Source organism: Pneumocystis murina, assembly GCF_000349005.2.
Source record: "Pneumocystis murina B123 chromosome Unknown supercont1.4, whole genome shotgun sequence".
Lineage (NCBI taxonomy): Eukaryota > Fungi > Ascomycota > Pneumocystomycetes > Pneumocystales > Pneumocystaceae > Pneumocystis > Pneumocystis murina.
The window spans coordinates 523,473-541,185 of record NW_017802362.1 but is presented as its reverse complement, the minus strand read 5'-3'; the positions used below and the strand labels follow the sequence as shown (position 1 = coordinate 541,185).

Sequence of the window (17,713 nt, the reverse complement as noted above, 5' to 3'; positions counted from 1 at the left end):
TTACAACATTCCCATAACAATCACTCCCAACAACATGATTTTTATCATTTCCGGAACTCTTATTTTCATTCCTTCATTCGGTTTCACTTCTTCCTCTTTCTCTTCCTCTTTTTGTGTTTCTGTTTCTTTACTTGAATCACTCGTACATCTCGTAGGTTTGCATTTTCGCATCGACGTCAATGTCACCGTTGATGTCACTGTAGATGTACTTGTCAACGTACTCGTATGCAACGATGTACTCGTCACCCATGTATCTGTCGTCTGAACTAATGTACATTCTTCCGTTACCTTCCCTCCATCTACCGACTCTGTCGTCGTTGCCGTCGTTGTCGTCGTCGTCGTCGTCGTCGTTGTTGTTGTTGTCGTCGTCGTTGTCGTTGCTGTCGTCGTCGTTGTCTGTGTCGCCGTTGATGTCACCGTATGATGCGGTGTAACTTTTAATCCTTCTATTCCTTCACACAACTCGTCTATTTCTTTACAAGCCGCTTTACACCCTGGACAATCCTTTCTAAACTCGCAGTCTCCTTTCAAACTTTTACATTTCTCTTTCAATTCTAAATACAATTCCAATGCTCTTGCCGTTGCAACAAATGCCTTCTTTTCTGGTTCTGATACTTCTCCACTTACAAATGTTCTCCGAACAAGTATAACATTACTCGTGTTTGTCGTTCCACTTGGTGTTGATCCTCCTGGTGCTGGTGGCCCTGCTGGTGTTCCTCCTGATGGCCCTGCTGGCCCTGCTGGCCCTGCTGGTGCTGGTGGTGTTGATGGTGTTGATGGTGTTCCTGGTGCTGCTGGCCCTGCTGGTGCTGCTGGTGGTACTGGTAGTGGTGCCCCTCCTGATGTTGGTTGTGCTGGCGGTGCTAGTGTTGGTGCTGGTACGCCTCCTGGTGTTGGTTGTGCTGGTGCTGGTGGCTGTACTGGTGGTCCCACTGGTTTAGGAGCACTGCCATCTTGCGCCTTTGATCCTCCACCTTGTCCATCTTGTTCAGGTTTTGATAATACTAACTTAGCTTCCTTCGTAAATTTTTCTGATTCCTGTTTCACCTTTTCGTATTCATCTTTCTTCTTCTTTAATTCATCTTTCTCTTTATCCAGTTTATCTTCTAAGGTTGGACATTTTCTTTTTACTTTTTCAACCAACTTTTTGCAAACTTTTTCCTCAACACCCTTATCTTTATCAGTATTACAAAAACTATTGAATTTCTTATTCGCCAGATCTTTCTGCTCAGTACAATGCTTTCCCAATGCTTTTTTACATTCAGTTTCATCGCTTAAACTACCTTTCAATTCATGCGTCAACTCATTCTCCAATTTTAACTTTTCAAAGAATGGCTTGCATTTCTCTTCCAGTTGTAAACAGACTCCATTCTTATTGGAATTTTTTTCTTTTTTCAACCTATCTGGACAATTTTCTATATATTGATGACAATATGGATCAAACAACGTGCAGAGTTCTTCAACCAATGTTTCATTTCCATTTTCAATTTTATCTATAATTTTTTCATTGTTTATGTTATTTTTTAAAAAAAGACACTCATTTTCTGTTTGTTCTACCATAAAACTACATGTTTCTTCTCGTAAAGCACATGAAACACTAAACTCATCCTTTCCTCTTCTAGATAATTCCTCACATTCTTTCTTTAATACTGCCGTACAATTTCCTTGAGTTCTTAATGCATCATCTCCTCTTTTTAATAATCTTTTTCTCAATTCTTCTGTAACTTTTAAATATTCACATCGTCTATTCAGTGTATTACATTTCTCATGATTCAAATATGAATCACTTTCAAGATCTTTGCACTTCTTCTTCAATTCTACACAATCTTCCTTTCTTGGAAAATCTCTTCTCAAATTTAAAACTACTTCTAATTCTTCTGATTGAAGAATTACATCATCTAAAAGTTCATAACATAGTTCAGTCGGTCGATGACACTTTGTAAAGTATCTTCTATCCTCCTTAAGTTTTGTATAATTACCTACTACCGATTTTTGACATTTTTCAAGATTCTCAGTAACCAATTCTAAATCACCAATAAGCCCTTTCAATCCTTCTTGAAAGTATCTATTCAACACCCTATCTTGTCCCTTTTTATAGCATGCTACTCTTACATTTTCACATGCTTTTACAATTCCATTCGTACATACCCCTTCTAAATGGAAACATTCCGATTCAAACTTTATACAATCTTCCCTACTAACCGATTTTGATACCTGTCCCCATGAAAAATAATCTGATTCTATATCTTCAAATTTCGTAGACAATCCTTTTATGTAAAGTTCTAATTTAAAATTCGTACATCTATCTTCTACTTCTACTAATTCTTTGCATTTATTGTCTTTATCTTTATCTCCACATAATTCTCCTAATCCATAATCTAGGTGTTTAAAAGATTCACAATCTTTTAACGCTTCTTTGCATTTTTCTTCTGGACTATTTCCATTCCTTCCTTTGATCAACAATAATGCTAAATCTCGCAACGTCTTATATTTTGGTTTTCCAACAATAATTCCCTTAGCTTCTTCTTTTTTATAAAGATTTTCCACTTCAATCTTTTCCGGAAATCTTGGTTTTTCTTTAACCGGACTAAAATCTAATTTTGGTCCTTCATATTCAATCCCTTTTCCCTTACATTTATTCTTGACTTTATCACATTTTGTATCCTTACAACTTGATCCATAAAAATAACACTTTTCAAGATATTCTTGACATTTTTCCACTAATTCTTTATCTTCAAGTTCCTTCTGTAAAGGCTTACAATTATCTCCATGATTCTTTCTAAAGTATTCACACGTTTCATCTGGATTAAAACATGAAAACACTAATTCATCACTATATTCACTTAATCCTTGACAAATTTCTTTCATTTTTTTTTTACATTCATTTGTATCATTAACCTTCCCTTCAAGAGCTCTTAAAAGAATTTCTTTTGCCACTCCTTGACGTCTCTGTCGATAACATCTATCTCTCAACTTAACGCACTTCTCTTCAAGATTACTTGGATCTGCTTCTTCTAATAATAGACATTTTTCTTCATATTTTCTACATTTTTCATCTGTTAGGTTATTCAATTCTTTTTCAACTTCTGTTTTAAAACTATTTAATTCTTTTTCAACTTTATCTTTCAGATCTCCACATTTTTTGTCTATATTTTCACAAAGTCCCTTAACTTTGACATCCACACTCTCCAATTTTCCATCTATTTTCTTCAATTCCTCACAATAGTGTTTGAGGTTTGCCTTGCATTTATTATCATCACTATAATCACTTTTCACAATTAAACCCAAAACCTGTTCCTCCTTAATCTCATCATTTCCTGCTGCTTGTCCTGCTGCTTGCCTCTTAACCGGCCGTGCCATCGCCGCCTCTTTCTGGGCGACTTCCTCTACCCATCGCTTGTCCCTGAGTAGCATATGACTGGGTGAATCAAATCTAAATCTTGAAATAATTCTTTCAAAATAACCATACATTTTAATTTTTTTATGATAAGCATAGATTTCCTTAATTTTTTATGATAAGCTTGGACTTTACCCTATAAAGCAAAATCGCGGGGTAAAATTGCGGGGTAAAATAATCAAAATTTCAATTCGCAATTCTTCATGCTTTATTAAAAATTTATACATTATTCTTCTACATCTTCTATATTATATATAAACAATGGGTATATGCAAATTTTCATTATTATGGCTTTTTTTATTCATTTTATAACATTCCTATAACCATCACTCCCAATAATATTATTTTTACTATCTCTGGAACTCTCATTTTCATTCCCTCATTCGGTTTCACTTCTTCCTCTTTCTCTTCCTCTTTTTGTGCTTCTGTTTCTTTATTTGAATCACTTGTACATCTCGTAGGTTTGCATTTTCGCATCGACGTCAATGTCACCGTAGATGTCAGTGTAGATGTACTTGTCATCGTACTCGTATGCAACGATGTACTCGTCACCCATGTATCTGTCGTCTGAACTAATGTACATTCATCGGTTACCTTCCCTCCATCTACCGACTCTGTCGTCGTTGCCGTCGTTGTCGTTGTCGTCGTCGTCGTCGTTGTCGTTATCGTCGTTGTCGTTGCCGTCGTCGTCGTTGTCTGTGTCGCCGTTGATGTCACCGTATAATATGGTGTAACTTTTAATCCTTCTATTCCTTCACACAACTTGTCTATTTCTGTACAAGCCGCATCACACTTCGGGCAATCCTTTCTAAACCCGCAGTCTCCTTGTAAACCTTTACATTTCTCTTTCAATTCTAAATATAATTCCAATGCTCTCGCCGTTGCAACAAATGCCTTCTTTTCTGCTTCTGATACTTCTCCACTTACAAATGTTCTTCGAACAAGTATAACATTATTCGTGTTTGCCCCTCCACTTGGTGTTGATCCTCCTGGCACCGCTGGTGCTGGTGCCCCTCCTGGTGGTGCCGCTGGTTCAGCTGCACTGGTATTCTGCACCTTTGATCCTGCATCTTGTCCATCTTTCCCAAGTCTTGATAATAGTAACTTAACTTCCTCCGAAAATTTTTCTGATTCCTGTTTCACTTTTTCGTATTCATCTTTCTTCTTCTTTAATTCATCTTTCTCTTTACTCAGTTCACTTTCTAAGGTTGGACATTTTTCTTTTACTTTTTCAACCAACTTTTTGCAAACTTTTTCCTCAACATCCTTATCTTTATCAGTATTACAAAAACTATTGAATTTCTGATTCCCTGAATTTTTCTGCTCACTACAATGCTTTCCCAATGCTTTTTTACATTCAGTTTCATTGCTTAAACTACCTTTTAATTCATGCGTCAACTCATCCTCCAATTTCAACTTTTCAAAGAATGGTCTGCAATTCTCTTTCAGTTGTAAACAGACTCCTTTTTCATTCCCATTGTCTCCTTTTTTCAACTTATCTGGGCAATTTTCCATAAGTTCATCACAATATGGATCCCATAATGTGCAGATTTCTTCAACCAATGTTTCATTCCCATTTTTACTTTTATTTACAACATCATGTTTTTCTATGTTGTTTTTAAAGGCATTACAATGGTTTTCAACTTCTGAAACCATAAATTTACATGTTTCTTCTGGTAAAGCACATGAAACACCAAATGCATTAGTTCCTCTTTTAAACAATCTATCACATTTTTCCTTCAAAGCTTTCATACAATTTTGAATATTCGCTAACGAATCACTTTTATCTTTTAAAAAATCATATTTTAGTTCTTTTGTAACTTCCAAATATTTACAACGCTTTTTTAATGTAACACACTTTACATTATTTGAACCTAAATCCTTTAAAATACCTTCACATTCCTTTTTCAATTCAACACAGTCCTCTTCTTTAGGAAAATCCCGTGCTTGATCCAAAGCTTGTTCTAAGTCTTTCGATAGAGTAAAAATAATTTCTTCAAGTCTAAGACATATTTCTTTTGGTCGAAGGCATATTAAAAAGTTCCTAATATCACTATTTGCAAGTGCTACACACTTCTCTATTATTGTTTTTTGACATATTTTAAGCTTTTCATCTTTTGATTTTAAATTGTATTGTTCTTCGATCAATTTACTTTCAATTAACTTAATAAATGATCGTTCTTGTAGCTTTTTATTATTTGCATAATATGCAGCTCTACATCCTTCAAAGAAATTGTTTACGCATGACTTTCGAATAAAAAAACAGTTTGTATTAAAATTTGAAAATTCTCTGCTATTAAATGATGTTGAAAGCCTATCCCGAGAGATTTCTTTCCCTATTACATTATCTTCAAAATGTGAAGAAAATCCAGCTAGATAAAGTGTCATTTTAAGCTTTCTACATCTATCTATTATTTTTGATGCATCTTTGCATCTTTTCTTTATGTTATCTTGACATAATTCTTTAAATTCAGGACTCAGAAATTTAAAAAAATCACAGTTTTTGTTCAATTTATTCTTGCATATATTTTCTGAAAAACCTGTGTATGCGTTAGACAAATAGAGTATGATGTCGTCCGATGTTGTTTCCAAATTTTCAATATATATTTTTTTATCTTTTATTTTTTTATAAAAATCTTCCAGTTCAATCTTTAACAACGTTGTTTCTGGCTTAATTGGATTATAATCTTTTCTTGGAAGCTTATATGTAATATTCTTTTTCTCGCATAACACCTTCAATTCATCACACTTTTTTTCACATTTATTTTTGAGAAAATAACAGCTTTTGAGTTTTTCGTAACATTGTTCTTGCAATTTGTTATCATTAAGGTTAACATTTAAAGAATTGCATGAATAATTAATATATTTATTTAATTCTCTAAAAGATTCTTCAATTTCAAAACATTCAGAGATGAAATTAATGCCTTGTTGAACCAATATTGGACATATTTCTTTCATTTTTTCTTTAAAATCATCATAATTAGCAATACTATCACCGACTGCACGAAGAATAACTCCATACATCAGTCTTAAATGCTCCCTTTTTTGATAATAATATTCTAAAAGATTACAATATGCTAAAATATTTCTAGTTAAATCATGTAAAAACAAACATTTTAGAAAGGCTTTATCGACATCCATATAATCTATAGATCCTGGTATTTTTGTAGAAAGGTCATTAGAAACTTGGTTTAGATTTTTTTCAATATTTGGTTTTAGGTCTTTGCATTTTTGTCCTTTATTATTATTATTACAAATTTCCTTAATATTAGTATCCACTTTATTTAATTCTGGATCTATATCTTTTAATTCTTTACAATATTCCTCAAGTTTCGCTTTGCATTTGTTTTCATCATTATAATCTTCTTTTAAAATAAAAGCATAAATATCTTCTTTAACAATAAAATCTTTAAACAACGGATTTACTGCATTTTTCTGAGAGCTTCTAATACTTAAGTCTACGTTTTGATTTCCATATGTAAGAGCTAAAAATAATTAAAAATGAAAATAATTAAAAATATAATTACCAATTAAATTTAATATTGCTATCAGTATAATTTTATTAATCATAGAAAAAAGTATATTCTATAGCTTCTTTTCCCTAAATATATAATATAAATATTCGCAATATGCTTTTAATTGAAATTTGTGAAATTTAATGCTTTTATTTTAAATGGTTATCAAAAAGATACAAAATTTCACGATTTTGATAAACCCTAAAAAAATATAAGAGAAACTGTTAAAAATAAAAATCATTACAACTCTTGATTATAAATTTTAAATTTTTATTTTTCTTATTTTTTTCTATATTCTTTCTCATTTTATTCAATAATCTTTTATAAAATAATATATATATACATTTTGTTTTATTTATTAACTTTGAATTTTTTTACAATTCATTCATATTTTTATACCTTTTTTAATACTATAATTATCATTCTTAAATTCAACGTTTTTCTTATTTTTGACATTTCTTCATTTGAATAACTAATTTTTAAATCTTTTTTAATTACTACATTGTTTTCAGTATTTGTTTATAATCAAACCCTTTTTTGATCTTCACTTTTAATCAAAAAATGCTTCGCTAATAATCTTTGGTATGCACCTCTGATTTCATTCTATATATTTTCCTGTCCATTTTTATTTATACTACTTAAATTTTTCCAAAAAGTTTATCTCGTGGTTCATCTATGACCAATAATCATTGTATTTTGCAGGGCCTATACCAAAATGCAGCACAATTGCGCAAAAAAACGTAAAAGTGCAGTCTTGACAATTACATAAATCAAACAAAAATAGAAAAATAATATCCAGTTACAAGGATAAATGTTAGACAAAGGAGAAATGTTGGCTGCGAACTGCAACTTTATCACGGTGTAATAAAAATTAACGAAAAGTTTAAGACTCTCATTAACCCTAATCCCTTTCAAAAACTCAACTCGTATATCTTAGAAAATGTTCTTATAAATCAATTTCTTTTAGATGTGTATATTAATTATATCCAATAAAACAGGAACAAATAAATCATTACTAGATACTTCTATATATTTGCTATTCTTACAAAAGATTTTCACAATTTAAACAATTATCCATACTCCTAATATCATCCCTATAATTGCACAAATCAACCCTGCCTTCTGGAATCCATCTACACGAACACCGTGACCTTTTTCGGCTGGAGTCAAAGATCCTTCAGGTGAGAATGTCACCGTCACTGTTTCTGTAATTGAACAAAGAGATTCAGTATCTTGATCTTCGGTATTCGGCTCCTCATGCGTAGGCTCTGGCTCTGGCTTTTCAGACACTTCTTCATCAGATGTTGGCTCAGCAGGTTCAGGCTCTTCAGTAGGTTCAGGCTCTTCAGTAGGTTCTGGCTCTTCAGTAGGTTCAGGCTCTTCAGTAGTCTCTGGCTCAAGTGTTGATTCTTCTAGTGTTGTTTTTGTAGGCCTACCCAAACAACATGTTTTTGTCTTTATTAATGTTCTTATATAAGTATGTGTATACTGTGCTGTTTCTGTTACCACTACTGTTGATACAGTAAGTACAGTATGAGTCTTAGTAAAATCTGCTTCAACGGGTAATTCCGTAGGAGCAGGTTTATTTAATTCTAAACACTTTTTCTTCACCGTTTTACATGAATCCGTTAAAATATCTTTACAAAAGTCTTGTAGATCACAACATTTATCTGTTTCTTCTTTGCAAATCTTTTCAGTAAAATCGTTAATTGATTCTTGTTTTTTTTTGTTTCATTACATAGTTCTATTAAAAACCCGGATAATCTTTCACATACAGATTCGTTGGGTGGACACAAAGAGTATAAACTATTCAAAGAAGAATTTTCTTTCTTTTTAGTTTCAAGAATAGAACAGCACTTTTTTGATAACTCCATACATTCCTGTTTAGTAAAGCCAGGTTTGAGTCCATATAAAAATGATCGTAATACCAAATCATGCTGTTTATCATGTCGTCCATCTTGTAATCCAACTTGAAGCTTATTAAGTACCTTGATAGCACTTTTATCTAGCTCGGACAATGAATTTACAAACTCAAAATCCGAGGTAGGTTCAGTTTCCTCAGAATAACCAAGTTCGAAAGTTTCTTTTGAAATAGGATCAAAAGTATCACTAAATCCTAAAAAAATGTTAAAAAATAAAAAAAAGAAAAAAATAACCTGTATCATAAGCATATCTCGAAAGAACGCGTGATATGCAGATAAAAATGGCAAACAAAGAGGTCTTCATCAATGAAGCAGTAGAAACAAATAAAATTTATTGTTTCTATAAAAAGAGATTTAATTTGAAAAAAATCAGGAGTCACTCGACGTTCCGAACTTAAATCGATTACAATAAATATTTTAAAAAAATATATAAAATAAATATTAAATAAATATTATTTTTTGATTTATTATTTATTACTAATAATTCTTGAGATCTATAACTTTACTTTCTATAAAGATATTTAGATTTCTTTATAAAATAGAATAAGATGGAAAGTTTAAAAAATTGATATATTTTTATTAATATTATTATTACATAGTATATCTAAAATATTTTTTCGAAAATATATTATGTTTATATATTATTGCTTTCTTGGTGTATTTAATTTACACTTTTATTTGATATTCTCGTTACATATTTCTTTTCCACGATTTTCTTTCAAATCTGAATTTTTTAAATTATCATTCCCGAATTTTTTTTAGGGTTAAAATTTTCAATGGTTTTAATCGTTATCTAATTATTTACCATTATTAGACTATATTTTTTTACTAGTGTATATTTTTCTGTTATTTTCTAGACTTTTATTTATTAAATATTCTTTTTATGAATATAATTATTTATACAACATATTTAAAATCATTTCTAATCTAAATAATTAGTTTTCTTGATTTTTTAGTTTACACTTAGTTTTCTATTTTTTTTTTTTTTCATTTTACTTTTTTTCGAAGAATCACATAATACAGAAATATAAATGTCTAGTTATTTATTTTTTTTAAATACCATTATTAAATAAATATTATAATATTTGAATAACTAAATAATAGAAAAGATAAAGTTAATGAATCATTCAAATTTTTAAATATTGTTGAGAAATTTTATAAAATTATCTGCGCTACTTAAATAAAAAGCATTTAAAATATTTTTTTTATTTTTTTTTGAATTTTTAATCATTTAATTAAAATGATAATTTTAACTATATTTTTATTTAAATAAATGAAAAAAGAAATAGCTGTAGACATCTTAATAGGTTAAAAAAATAACATTATTTTTACATAAAAATAGATGTTCCAAAGTATTTTTATAATTAATTTCAAACAGAAACATTGAGATTTAAAATTAAAAAATAGATTCAAAGAATAAAAAACGTTATAAATAAATCATAATATATTATTTTTAAAATGTTAATAAGCAAAAATCATATTTTTTAAACTTTTAAGTATTAAATAATTTTTAATAACAATTTTTATAGATGAAATATTATTCCATATTTATATAACTAAAAAGACATTGCCTAAAAATTTATAAGAATATGGTTTTTTATTTTGAATATTTTTTATTTTTTTATATATTTAATTTTTAAATTAACGCGTTAAAAATGTGTTGTCAAGACAACATTTAGATCAAAATTATATCAACAGGACAATTTAAAATATCAGAGAAATAAGGTTTATAGAAATATTTTAAAAAACTTTCTAAGAAATTGCTACACATTTCCAACTGTGTTCACATTAAAAGGCATTTGGACTAGTTAGTTTTGATATGAGCTCTGAGGTATGTTTAAACATGATTTAAAAAGTTTAAAATCTAATAACTATTTAAATCATTAAAATTTCCATTAAACATTTTTTTTGCTATATTTTTTTTAATTAAGAGGAAATTTCTTCTTTTGGGGGTATGTTTTTATAAAAAATTAACTCATAAATGTATAGGCTCAAAAGTCTCTTCCATATTGTATAAAACAGAATGAAAATATCAAACTTGTTCCACAAAAACAATATAAATGCCATTTAGGTTTTTCAGAACACAGTCATCATTCTCAAACGATTAGTAATATTTCTAAAATGACAGCCAAAAGAATAGTACTTTCTGATGTTAGCAATAATCATATTAAACCTTCTTTTATTCAGTCGAAATTAAATAGTCAAAAAGCTCACAATATTGAAGGGAATGACTTTTCGGAAATTTTACGTCAATTACATTCAAAAGAAAAAAACAGCTTAGAGTATGAAAACACAAATCAAAAAGATTTAATCAATCATTCTTTATATAACCAGCTTCAAGAAGAATTGAATGAAGATTTTAAAGATAAAAGACTATCCTATAATTTTATTCCTTATATTTTGAAAAATAAAGAAAATACAACTCGACATAAAGCAGACAATACTTGTACCGATCTTCTAAAATATACTAAACCCGATATTATGGAGTTAAAAAGAGTCAGAAAAGAATTTTTTGAACAAATTGACGAATGGGATACTACAATGGCTCATGAATATTCTGATGAAATATTTGCTTATATGCATGAACTTGAAGTTAACAAGCTTTTTATGTTTATTTATTGTTATTAAAATTTTTAGGTTAAATATAAACCGAGCCCAACGTATATTGAACATCAACCTGATATGCAATGGTCAATGCGTTCTGTATTAATCGATTGGCTTATTCAAGTGCATTCTCGATTTCATCTTCTCCCTGAAACGCTCTATCTTACAATTAATTTAATCGATCGTTTTTTATCTGTAAAAGTTGTATCTCTTCCTAAGTTGCAGCTCGTTGGTGCTACAGCGCTTTTTTTGGCTAGTAAATATGAAGAAATTATATGCCCGTCGGTTCACGAAATAGTGTATATGGTAGATTATGGATATTCTTCAGAAGAGATTTTAAAGGCAGAAAGATATATGATTAATATGCTTAATTTTGATCTTGGATGGCCTGGTCCAATGAGTTTTTTGCGACGAGTATCAAAAGCGGATGAATACGATTTAGATACTCGTACTCTTACAAAATATCTTTTAGAATTAACTGTTATGGATTTTCGGTTTATAGGAATTTTACCAAGTTTCATTGTTGCAGCTGCTCATTATCTTTCTCGTTGTATGTTAGAAAAAGGAAGTTGGGCAAGTTTTCATATTATAGATATTACAAAAGTGTAATAATAAATGTAGACAGATGCACATGTTTATTATTCATCATATACTGAACGTCAATTATTACCTCTTGTTAGCATTATATTGCAATGTTTGCACTCTCCAAAAAAGCATCATAATGCAATTTATGAAAAATATGCAGATAAAAAATTCAAAAAAGCTAGCAAATTTGTAGAAAGTTGGATGGCAAAGCATGCATAATTAGAATATATCCTATCGTTTTTCTAAATACAAATAATAACGAGCCCTATAACTGTGAACTAGATTGGTTTAAAATACAGATTTTTGTCTTTTTAATTTGTAATTTTTGTGAATAATTAAGCATATCGGTATATTGCATTTCTTCATTTTCTTGTTATTCACATAGGCAATTATTTTAATAAATTGTTATTTTAAATTTATTTTTATATTTCTTTAAAATATGAAAACCAACTTGAAAAATTAAGAATATGTATCAAGTAATGATATAAAAATTGAGTCCTATATAATTATGCTAGAATTATGGCCCAAAAATATAGACAGAAAAATACACAAACATAAAATTACATCAAGAGTTGGTTTATAAACATGAATGAGAAATGACTATGGAGTAAAAACTAAGCCATATATTCTAAAATCGACTAAATAAAATATTGATATCTGCAACGTCTAAAGGAGATAAATAAAAATATTTAACTCATCGTAGTATCTCCGTTCGTATTTATATTAGAAAAATCGAATTGTTGTGTAGCAGGAAATTCTGCATTACTAGCTATATTTCCAAAGCTGAATGTTTGACCTTCCACTTGAGGTGCTAATCCAGAATCGATCTAGAAAAAATTAGTAGTACTTTTATTATAAAAAAAATACTAACATCATCTTCATCGTTAAAATATTTTTCAATTATATTATATGATTTTAGATAAATTTCCTGATTTGAATTCTGTTGAAGGTTATGAATCTTCTCCATACCTCCTGCTTCTTCAATATACAATGCAAACCGATTTAATCCTCCTTTATTTTCTTTATCTAGTTCACCAATTTTTAAAATATTCTCAAGACCATCTAAAGCCACTTGGATAATTTTATTATCCAAACAAGTCAATAAGTCACATAAAGGCTTTATACATCCCTGAGAAACTAGATATCTTATTTGATCGGGCCTAGATAACCCCCCAGATGTTGCATTACTTAAGGCCCAACATGCTTCCTTTTTAGTCTTAAAGTCCGCATTAGCAAGCAAATTAATAAGAGGAGGAATAATATTGGCATCAATCACTGCTTGAATCTGAGTACAATTACCAGCAGTTATATTCGAAATTGTCCAACAAGCTTCCTTCTTAATTCCATCTTTTGGAGACGAAAGCAAAGATAACAACGCCTGAAGTGCACCACAATTAATTATAACTTGAGTTTGAATATCATCTCCAGTAACAATGTTTCCCACTGATCTTAAAGCAGGTGTTTGAACAGAAGTTGAAGGATGCCTTAAAAAATTAATTCTATAGCTTTAAAATAGATAAAATATACATAAGTAATTCTACTAAGCGTCTAGGAATTCCCGCGTCAATAATTGCTTGAATTTTATCATTGGATCCGTCACTTAAATAACTTATAGCCCAACTAGAATCAATCAAAACTTCATCATCCAATGAAAATATTAATTTAGCTAAGACAGGCAGTGCTGGCGAAATAGTATTCCAATCAGGTTGTGGATTTTTTCCTCGACAAAAGTTAGAAAGTGTCCAAGTGGCATTACGAAGCATTGAAAGTTTCCGAGACTCAGTCAAAAGAGAAAGCAAAGGTTTTAAAGCTCCTGCACGAAGTACGAAATCCCTGCATTCTGGTGAATCTCCTGCAATATTACCCAATGCCCAAACTGCCTAATTCCGATAAATAAAATAAATAAAAAAAATAATAGTGAAACCTGCTCCCTAACATCTGCCTCAGGACTTGATAAGAGTTCCACAAATATAGGAACTGCGCCTGCTTCAATAACAACTTGAGTTTGACTAGAACTACCGCTAGCAATATTAGTAAGGGCCCATGCTGCCTCAAACTAAACCAATAATTTGATATAAATTTAATGAAAAACAGTATATTTACCTGAACCAAAGTATGAGGACTTTTTAAAAATTCTACAAAACGACTAACAACGCCACATTCAATAACCTTTTCGATGGGCGGATTTCTTTCCTTTGATAAAAGCTTCCTGAATTTAGTTGTCGCAGGAATTTGTTCCTCAATATTATCAGAAAAAACACCCGCAATCATCAGAGGTAATTCATTATTAAGCTATAAATAATGTAAGTTTATGAATAAAAAGGGGCAAATAATATATATATATTATATGAATTTAATATAAAATCCAAAGAAAAAAAGGAAATATTCTACAATACGTAGTATTAATATCCATATCTTTCCCTTAAAAAAGTAGTGATAGAACGTCAACTTATAAATAAATAATATGTTAATTAGAAGTCCAATGACAACTGTTTAAAAAAAGCCATAAAACACATAGTATATCATATAAACCATAAAAATAACCTAAATTCAAAAAAAAAATAAAGAATATACCTGATTTTCAAGATGAAGAGCTGATTCTTCATCATCGCTCTCTGTAGTTTCCAACCCTAATGGAAGATTTAAATTTCGTCTTTTTGCTAACGATTCCTCCTTTATCTGCTTCCTAATTTCCAACCGTTGTTCTTCACGTCTTCTTCTTAATTCATCTATTCTAAATATATTTTTAGATTTGAAGTTGTTTCGACGATATTCTGGTACGAATCTACTTGTATCAAGATTCGACATATTATTTTTCTATATTAAGCTTCTGTATAGAATCTTCAGTATTTATTTAAAATTTCCCTTTAACCCTTTTTTTTAAAGGTTTCGTGAATATTATGAAATTATTGTTAAATATTAGGTTAAAGATAAAAATTATGATCGATAGCTTTCTTTAAAAAGCAATTCAACTTTAAAATAATAGAATCTAAATACTTTATAAAAATTGAAATAATTTTATTAAATTCAAGGAAATATGAATATCAAAAATAAATAAAGAATTTAATTAAACAATTATAATATTTAGTCAAAAAAATATAAAATAAAATTTTATTTATGTAGGGAAAAAGTAAATAATTAAGATTTAAAAAGCCGTCCTCTTAAGTATTTAGTAAGCAGAAATGCGTCTGCCGGGAATCGAACCCGGGGCCCATCGATGGCAACGATGGATTTTACCACTAAACCACAAACGCTTTTTATTGAAAACAAATTATTGTTCTATAAAAATAAAAGTTAATAGATTAATTTTATTAAAAATAAGTTTAATAAAAAATTAAGATATTTTTTATATCAACTAAGATTTTTTAATTTATTTAAATATTAAATACAATGCATAGTTAAATATAAGATATACAATATTTTAATAAATTTTTTATATTAAAATTTTGGAATAACATCTAAAATAATAAATATATTTATAAATTTGACTATAATATGAATATAAAAATTAAAATGTAAATATATTTTATATAATATTAATTTTCTATATAAAACGTACATACAAGTATTAATAAATTATAAAAATAAATAAATAAAATCTATAATACTGGAATAAAAAATATTTTTGAGATTTTATTTATTTTTATAAAAATAAAATCAATTTTTATGATCAATTAAAATTATATTTTCTATATAATTAAACAAGAAGATTACAATAGAAGTATATTTAATTTGCTTATATTTTTTTTAAAAAATTATATGTTAAATAACTAATGAGAAAGTTTGTAAAGGGCTATATTCTTTTGGAAAAAAAAACTTAAAGTTATTAAGTCAATTTTTAAAATAAATGTCTATAGAGTCATTTCCATCTAATGCAGTTTATTATTTTCGTACTCAGGTTTATTAAATATTTTTTTAGAGCCTATATTAAATATTTTAAATAGTATAATGAATATCAATATATTAGTAATCTTCAAACAGGCTCAATAGTTAATCTTACAGGTATTGTTGCTTCATTTAAAGACTCTAGAAAATCTAGAGGGACAGGTAAAATTCATTCTTTTAATCATGAAATTTAATACTTTCAAGATTTTACAAACAGTTGTATTATATTTGACAAATCTTGTGCTATTCCTGGCGGTGGATTGTTAATTAATTTTTTCAGACCTTTAAAAAAAGATCTTCCATTATTTAATGATGATACAGGTGCTATTTTACTACGAAATCTTAGAATAAATCCATACAATATTAATATGCAAGGTATTAGCAGGATTGATACAGAGTGGATATTATTTGATAAAAAAGGTAATATGCAAAGCAAGTCTAATAACAAGATTTCATTATTATTTGAGGAAGAAACATTTATAAAAGATTTATGTTTTTGGTGGAAGGATAAAAGTGGATTAGCTCATGGTATTATTTCTAAAAAAAGACCTATTCTTATTCGCGATATCATCCCAAATTCATTTTATGAAATTATTGGCGAAGTAGGTCATTTTATATGCTTTTTTTTATTAAAAAAATCATAGATTGTTAAAACTTTTCCTATTAATTCAAATGGGTATACAATTTATTTAACTGATTATACATCCAATTCTCTATTACATTCTTACGAATGGGGAATGAGTTCAAAGTGGAATGGTCCGTATGGAAAAATGACTATTCAATGTTCTTTATGGGACAGTACAGCGATGTTTGCAAGAAATAAACTTTATGAAGGCGAAATTGTCCAAGTATCTAATTTATTAGGACGCTTAAATCGTGATGGTATACTAGAAGGTGTTGTTCACGGAGACAAACAATATCCAGATAAAATTTTTATAACAAAACCTTCAAAAGATAATTTTTATGTCAAGGAACTTATAGCTCGCAAATCTTTATATAATAAAAAATTTTTAAATGATAAAAAGATTTTAAAGGAAATATCAAAAGAAAATCAATATAAAGAAAAAACTACAGTCCTTACATCTTCTGCTAATATAAATTTAAATAGTATATTTCGAAAGTATATATTAATTATTAATAAGATATAGTTGTTTGCGCACACCAGCATATACCAATTACTCAAATAGGTGACATATTATCATCTCTAAATCCGAAGCCATTATATGTTGCGCAAAAATTTCGTATAAGAGCTAGAGTTATTGACTTTCTCCCAGTAAATCTAGAAGACTTTGCTCGCCCATTTTGTAAATCTTGTCAAGAAACGTCAGTAGAAATATCATTGATTCTTCTTAACATTATTTAGATATATTAAAAAATGTAGATGTTATTCTGTATATCCTCTTGATGAGGTATTCATATGGCAATTTGCTTTTTTGTTTGAAGGACAAGATAGTGCATGTATTCCTGTTATATTTTTTGGAGATGACGCACAAATGCTTTTGAATAACGAATCTATTATGCCTACTAAGTAAATTAAAAATATGTAATATCAATTTATTATTAATAATAAAAGTCTAAGAAAAGATAAAAAAACACTTGCCTTATTAAGGCAAAAGCTTTCTTTAATATATGGAGATTTAGAAGAAACCCTTTTATCAGGACAACATTATAATCATATACAAACACCTTGGTTTGAACTTTGTATTATGGAATATATTGTACATGAAAGTAAAACAGGGAAAGAACAAAGGAGATGGAGAGCATTTGGAATAAAACTAATATGACACTAAATAAACATGAAAATT

The 17,713-nt window shown here is 29.0% G+C and overlaps 6 protein-coding genes and 1 non-coding gene across 7 annotated transcripts; 2 read left to right on the top strand and 5 right to left on the bottom strand.

Moving 5' to 3' along the window:
* PNEG_04005 (hypothetical protein) lies at positions 1 to 3,360 on the bottom strand (the record flags this gene model as incomplete). The annotated part of the gene is made up of 1 exon (XM_019757764.1): positions 1 to 3,360. The coding sequence occupies one exon, from the start codon at positions 3,358 to 3,360 to the stop codon at positions 1 to 3; it is 3,360 nt and encodes a 1,119-aa protein (XP_019613393.1).
* Positions 3,361 to 3,703: 343 nt separating this feature from the next.
* PNEG_01641 (hypothetical protein) lies at positions 3,704 to 6,967 on the bottom strand (the record flags this gene model as incomplete). The annotated part of the gene is made up of 2 exons (XM_007875406.2): positions 3,704 to 6,882; positions 6,925 to 6,967. 2 exons carry the CDS (start codon positions 6,965 to 6,967, stop codon positions 3,704 to 3,706), a joined length of 3,222 nt encoding a protein of 1,073 aa, XP_007873597.2.
* A 1,007-nt stretch (positions 6,968 to 7,974) lies between these two features.
* On the bottom strand, positions 7,975 to 9,138 carry PNEG_01640 (hypothetical protein; the record flags this gene model as incomplete). The annotated part of the gene is made up of 3 exons (XM_019757732.1): positions 7,975 to 8,601; positions 8,688 to 9,028; positions 9,069 to 9,138. 3 exons carry the CDS (start codon positions 9,136 to 9,138, stop codon positions 7,975 to 7,977), a joined length of 1,038 nt encoding a protein of 345 aa, XP_019613308.1.
* A 1,817-nt stretch (positions 9,139 to 10,955) lies between these two features.
* On the top strand, positions 10,956 to 12,287 carry PNEG_01639 (hypothetical protein; the record flags this gene model as incomplete). The annotated part of the gene is made up of 3 exons (XM_007875404.1): positions 10,956 to 11,426; positions 11,472 to 12,011; positions 12,060 to 12,287. 3 exons carry the CDS (start codon positions 10,956 to 10,958, stop codon positions 12,240 to 12,242), a joined length of 1,194 nt encoding a protein of 397 aa, XP_007873595.1. The 3' UTR covers positions 12,243 to 12,287.
* Positions 12,288 to 12,712: 425 nt separating this feature from the next.
* On the bottom strand, positions 12,713 to 14,831 carry PNEG_01638 (hypothetical protein; the record flags this gene model as incomplete). The annotated part of the gene is made up of 6 exons (XM_007875403.1): positions 12,713 to 12,850; positions 12,895 to 13,507; positions 13,551 to 13,903; positions 13,948 to 14,079; positions 14,127 to 14,315; positions 14,598 to 14,831. The coding sequence occupies 6 exons, from the start codon at positions 14,829 to 14,831 to the stop codon at positions 12,713 to 12,715; spliced, it is 1,659 nt and encodes a 552-aa protein (XP_007873594.1).
* A 375-nt stretch (positions 14,832 to 15,206) lies between these two features.
* PNEG_05015 lies at positions 15,207 to 15,277 on the bottom strand. The gene has a single exon. It is a non-coding gene; the product is annotated as a tRNA-Gly (tRNA).
* A 593-nt stretch (positions 15,278 to 15,870) lies between these two features.
* On the top strand, positions 15,871 to 17,705 carry PNEG_01636 (hypothetical protein; the record flags this gene model as incomplete). The annotated part of the gene is made up of 7 exons (XM_007875402.1): positions 15,871 to 15,921; positions 15,968 to 16,070; positions 16,113 to 16,510; positions 16,553 to 17,015; positions 17,057 to 17,231; positions 17,272 to 17,436; positions 17,482 to 17,705. 7 exons carry the CDS (start codon positions 15,871 to 15,873, stop codon positions 17,690 to 17,692), a joined length of 1,566 nt encoding a protein of 521 aa, XP_007873593.1. The 3' UTR covers positions 17,693 to 17,705.
* Positions 17,706 to 17,713: the final 8 nt, after the last annotated feature.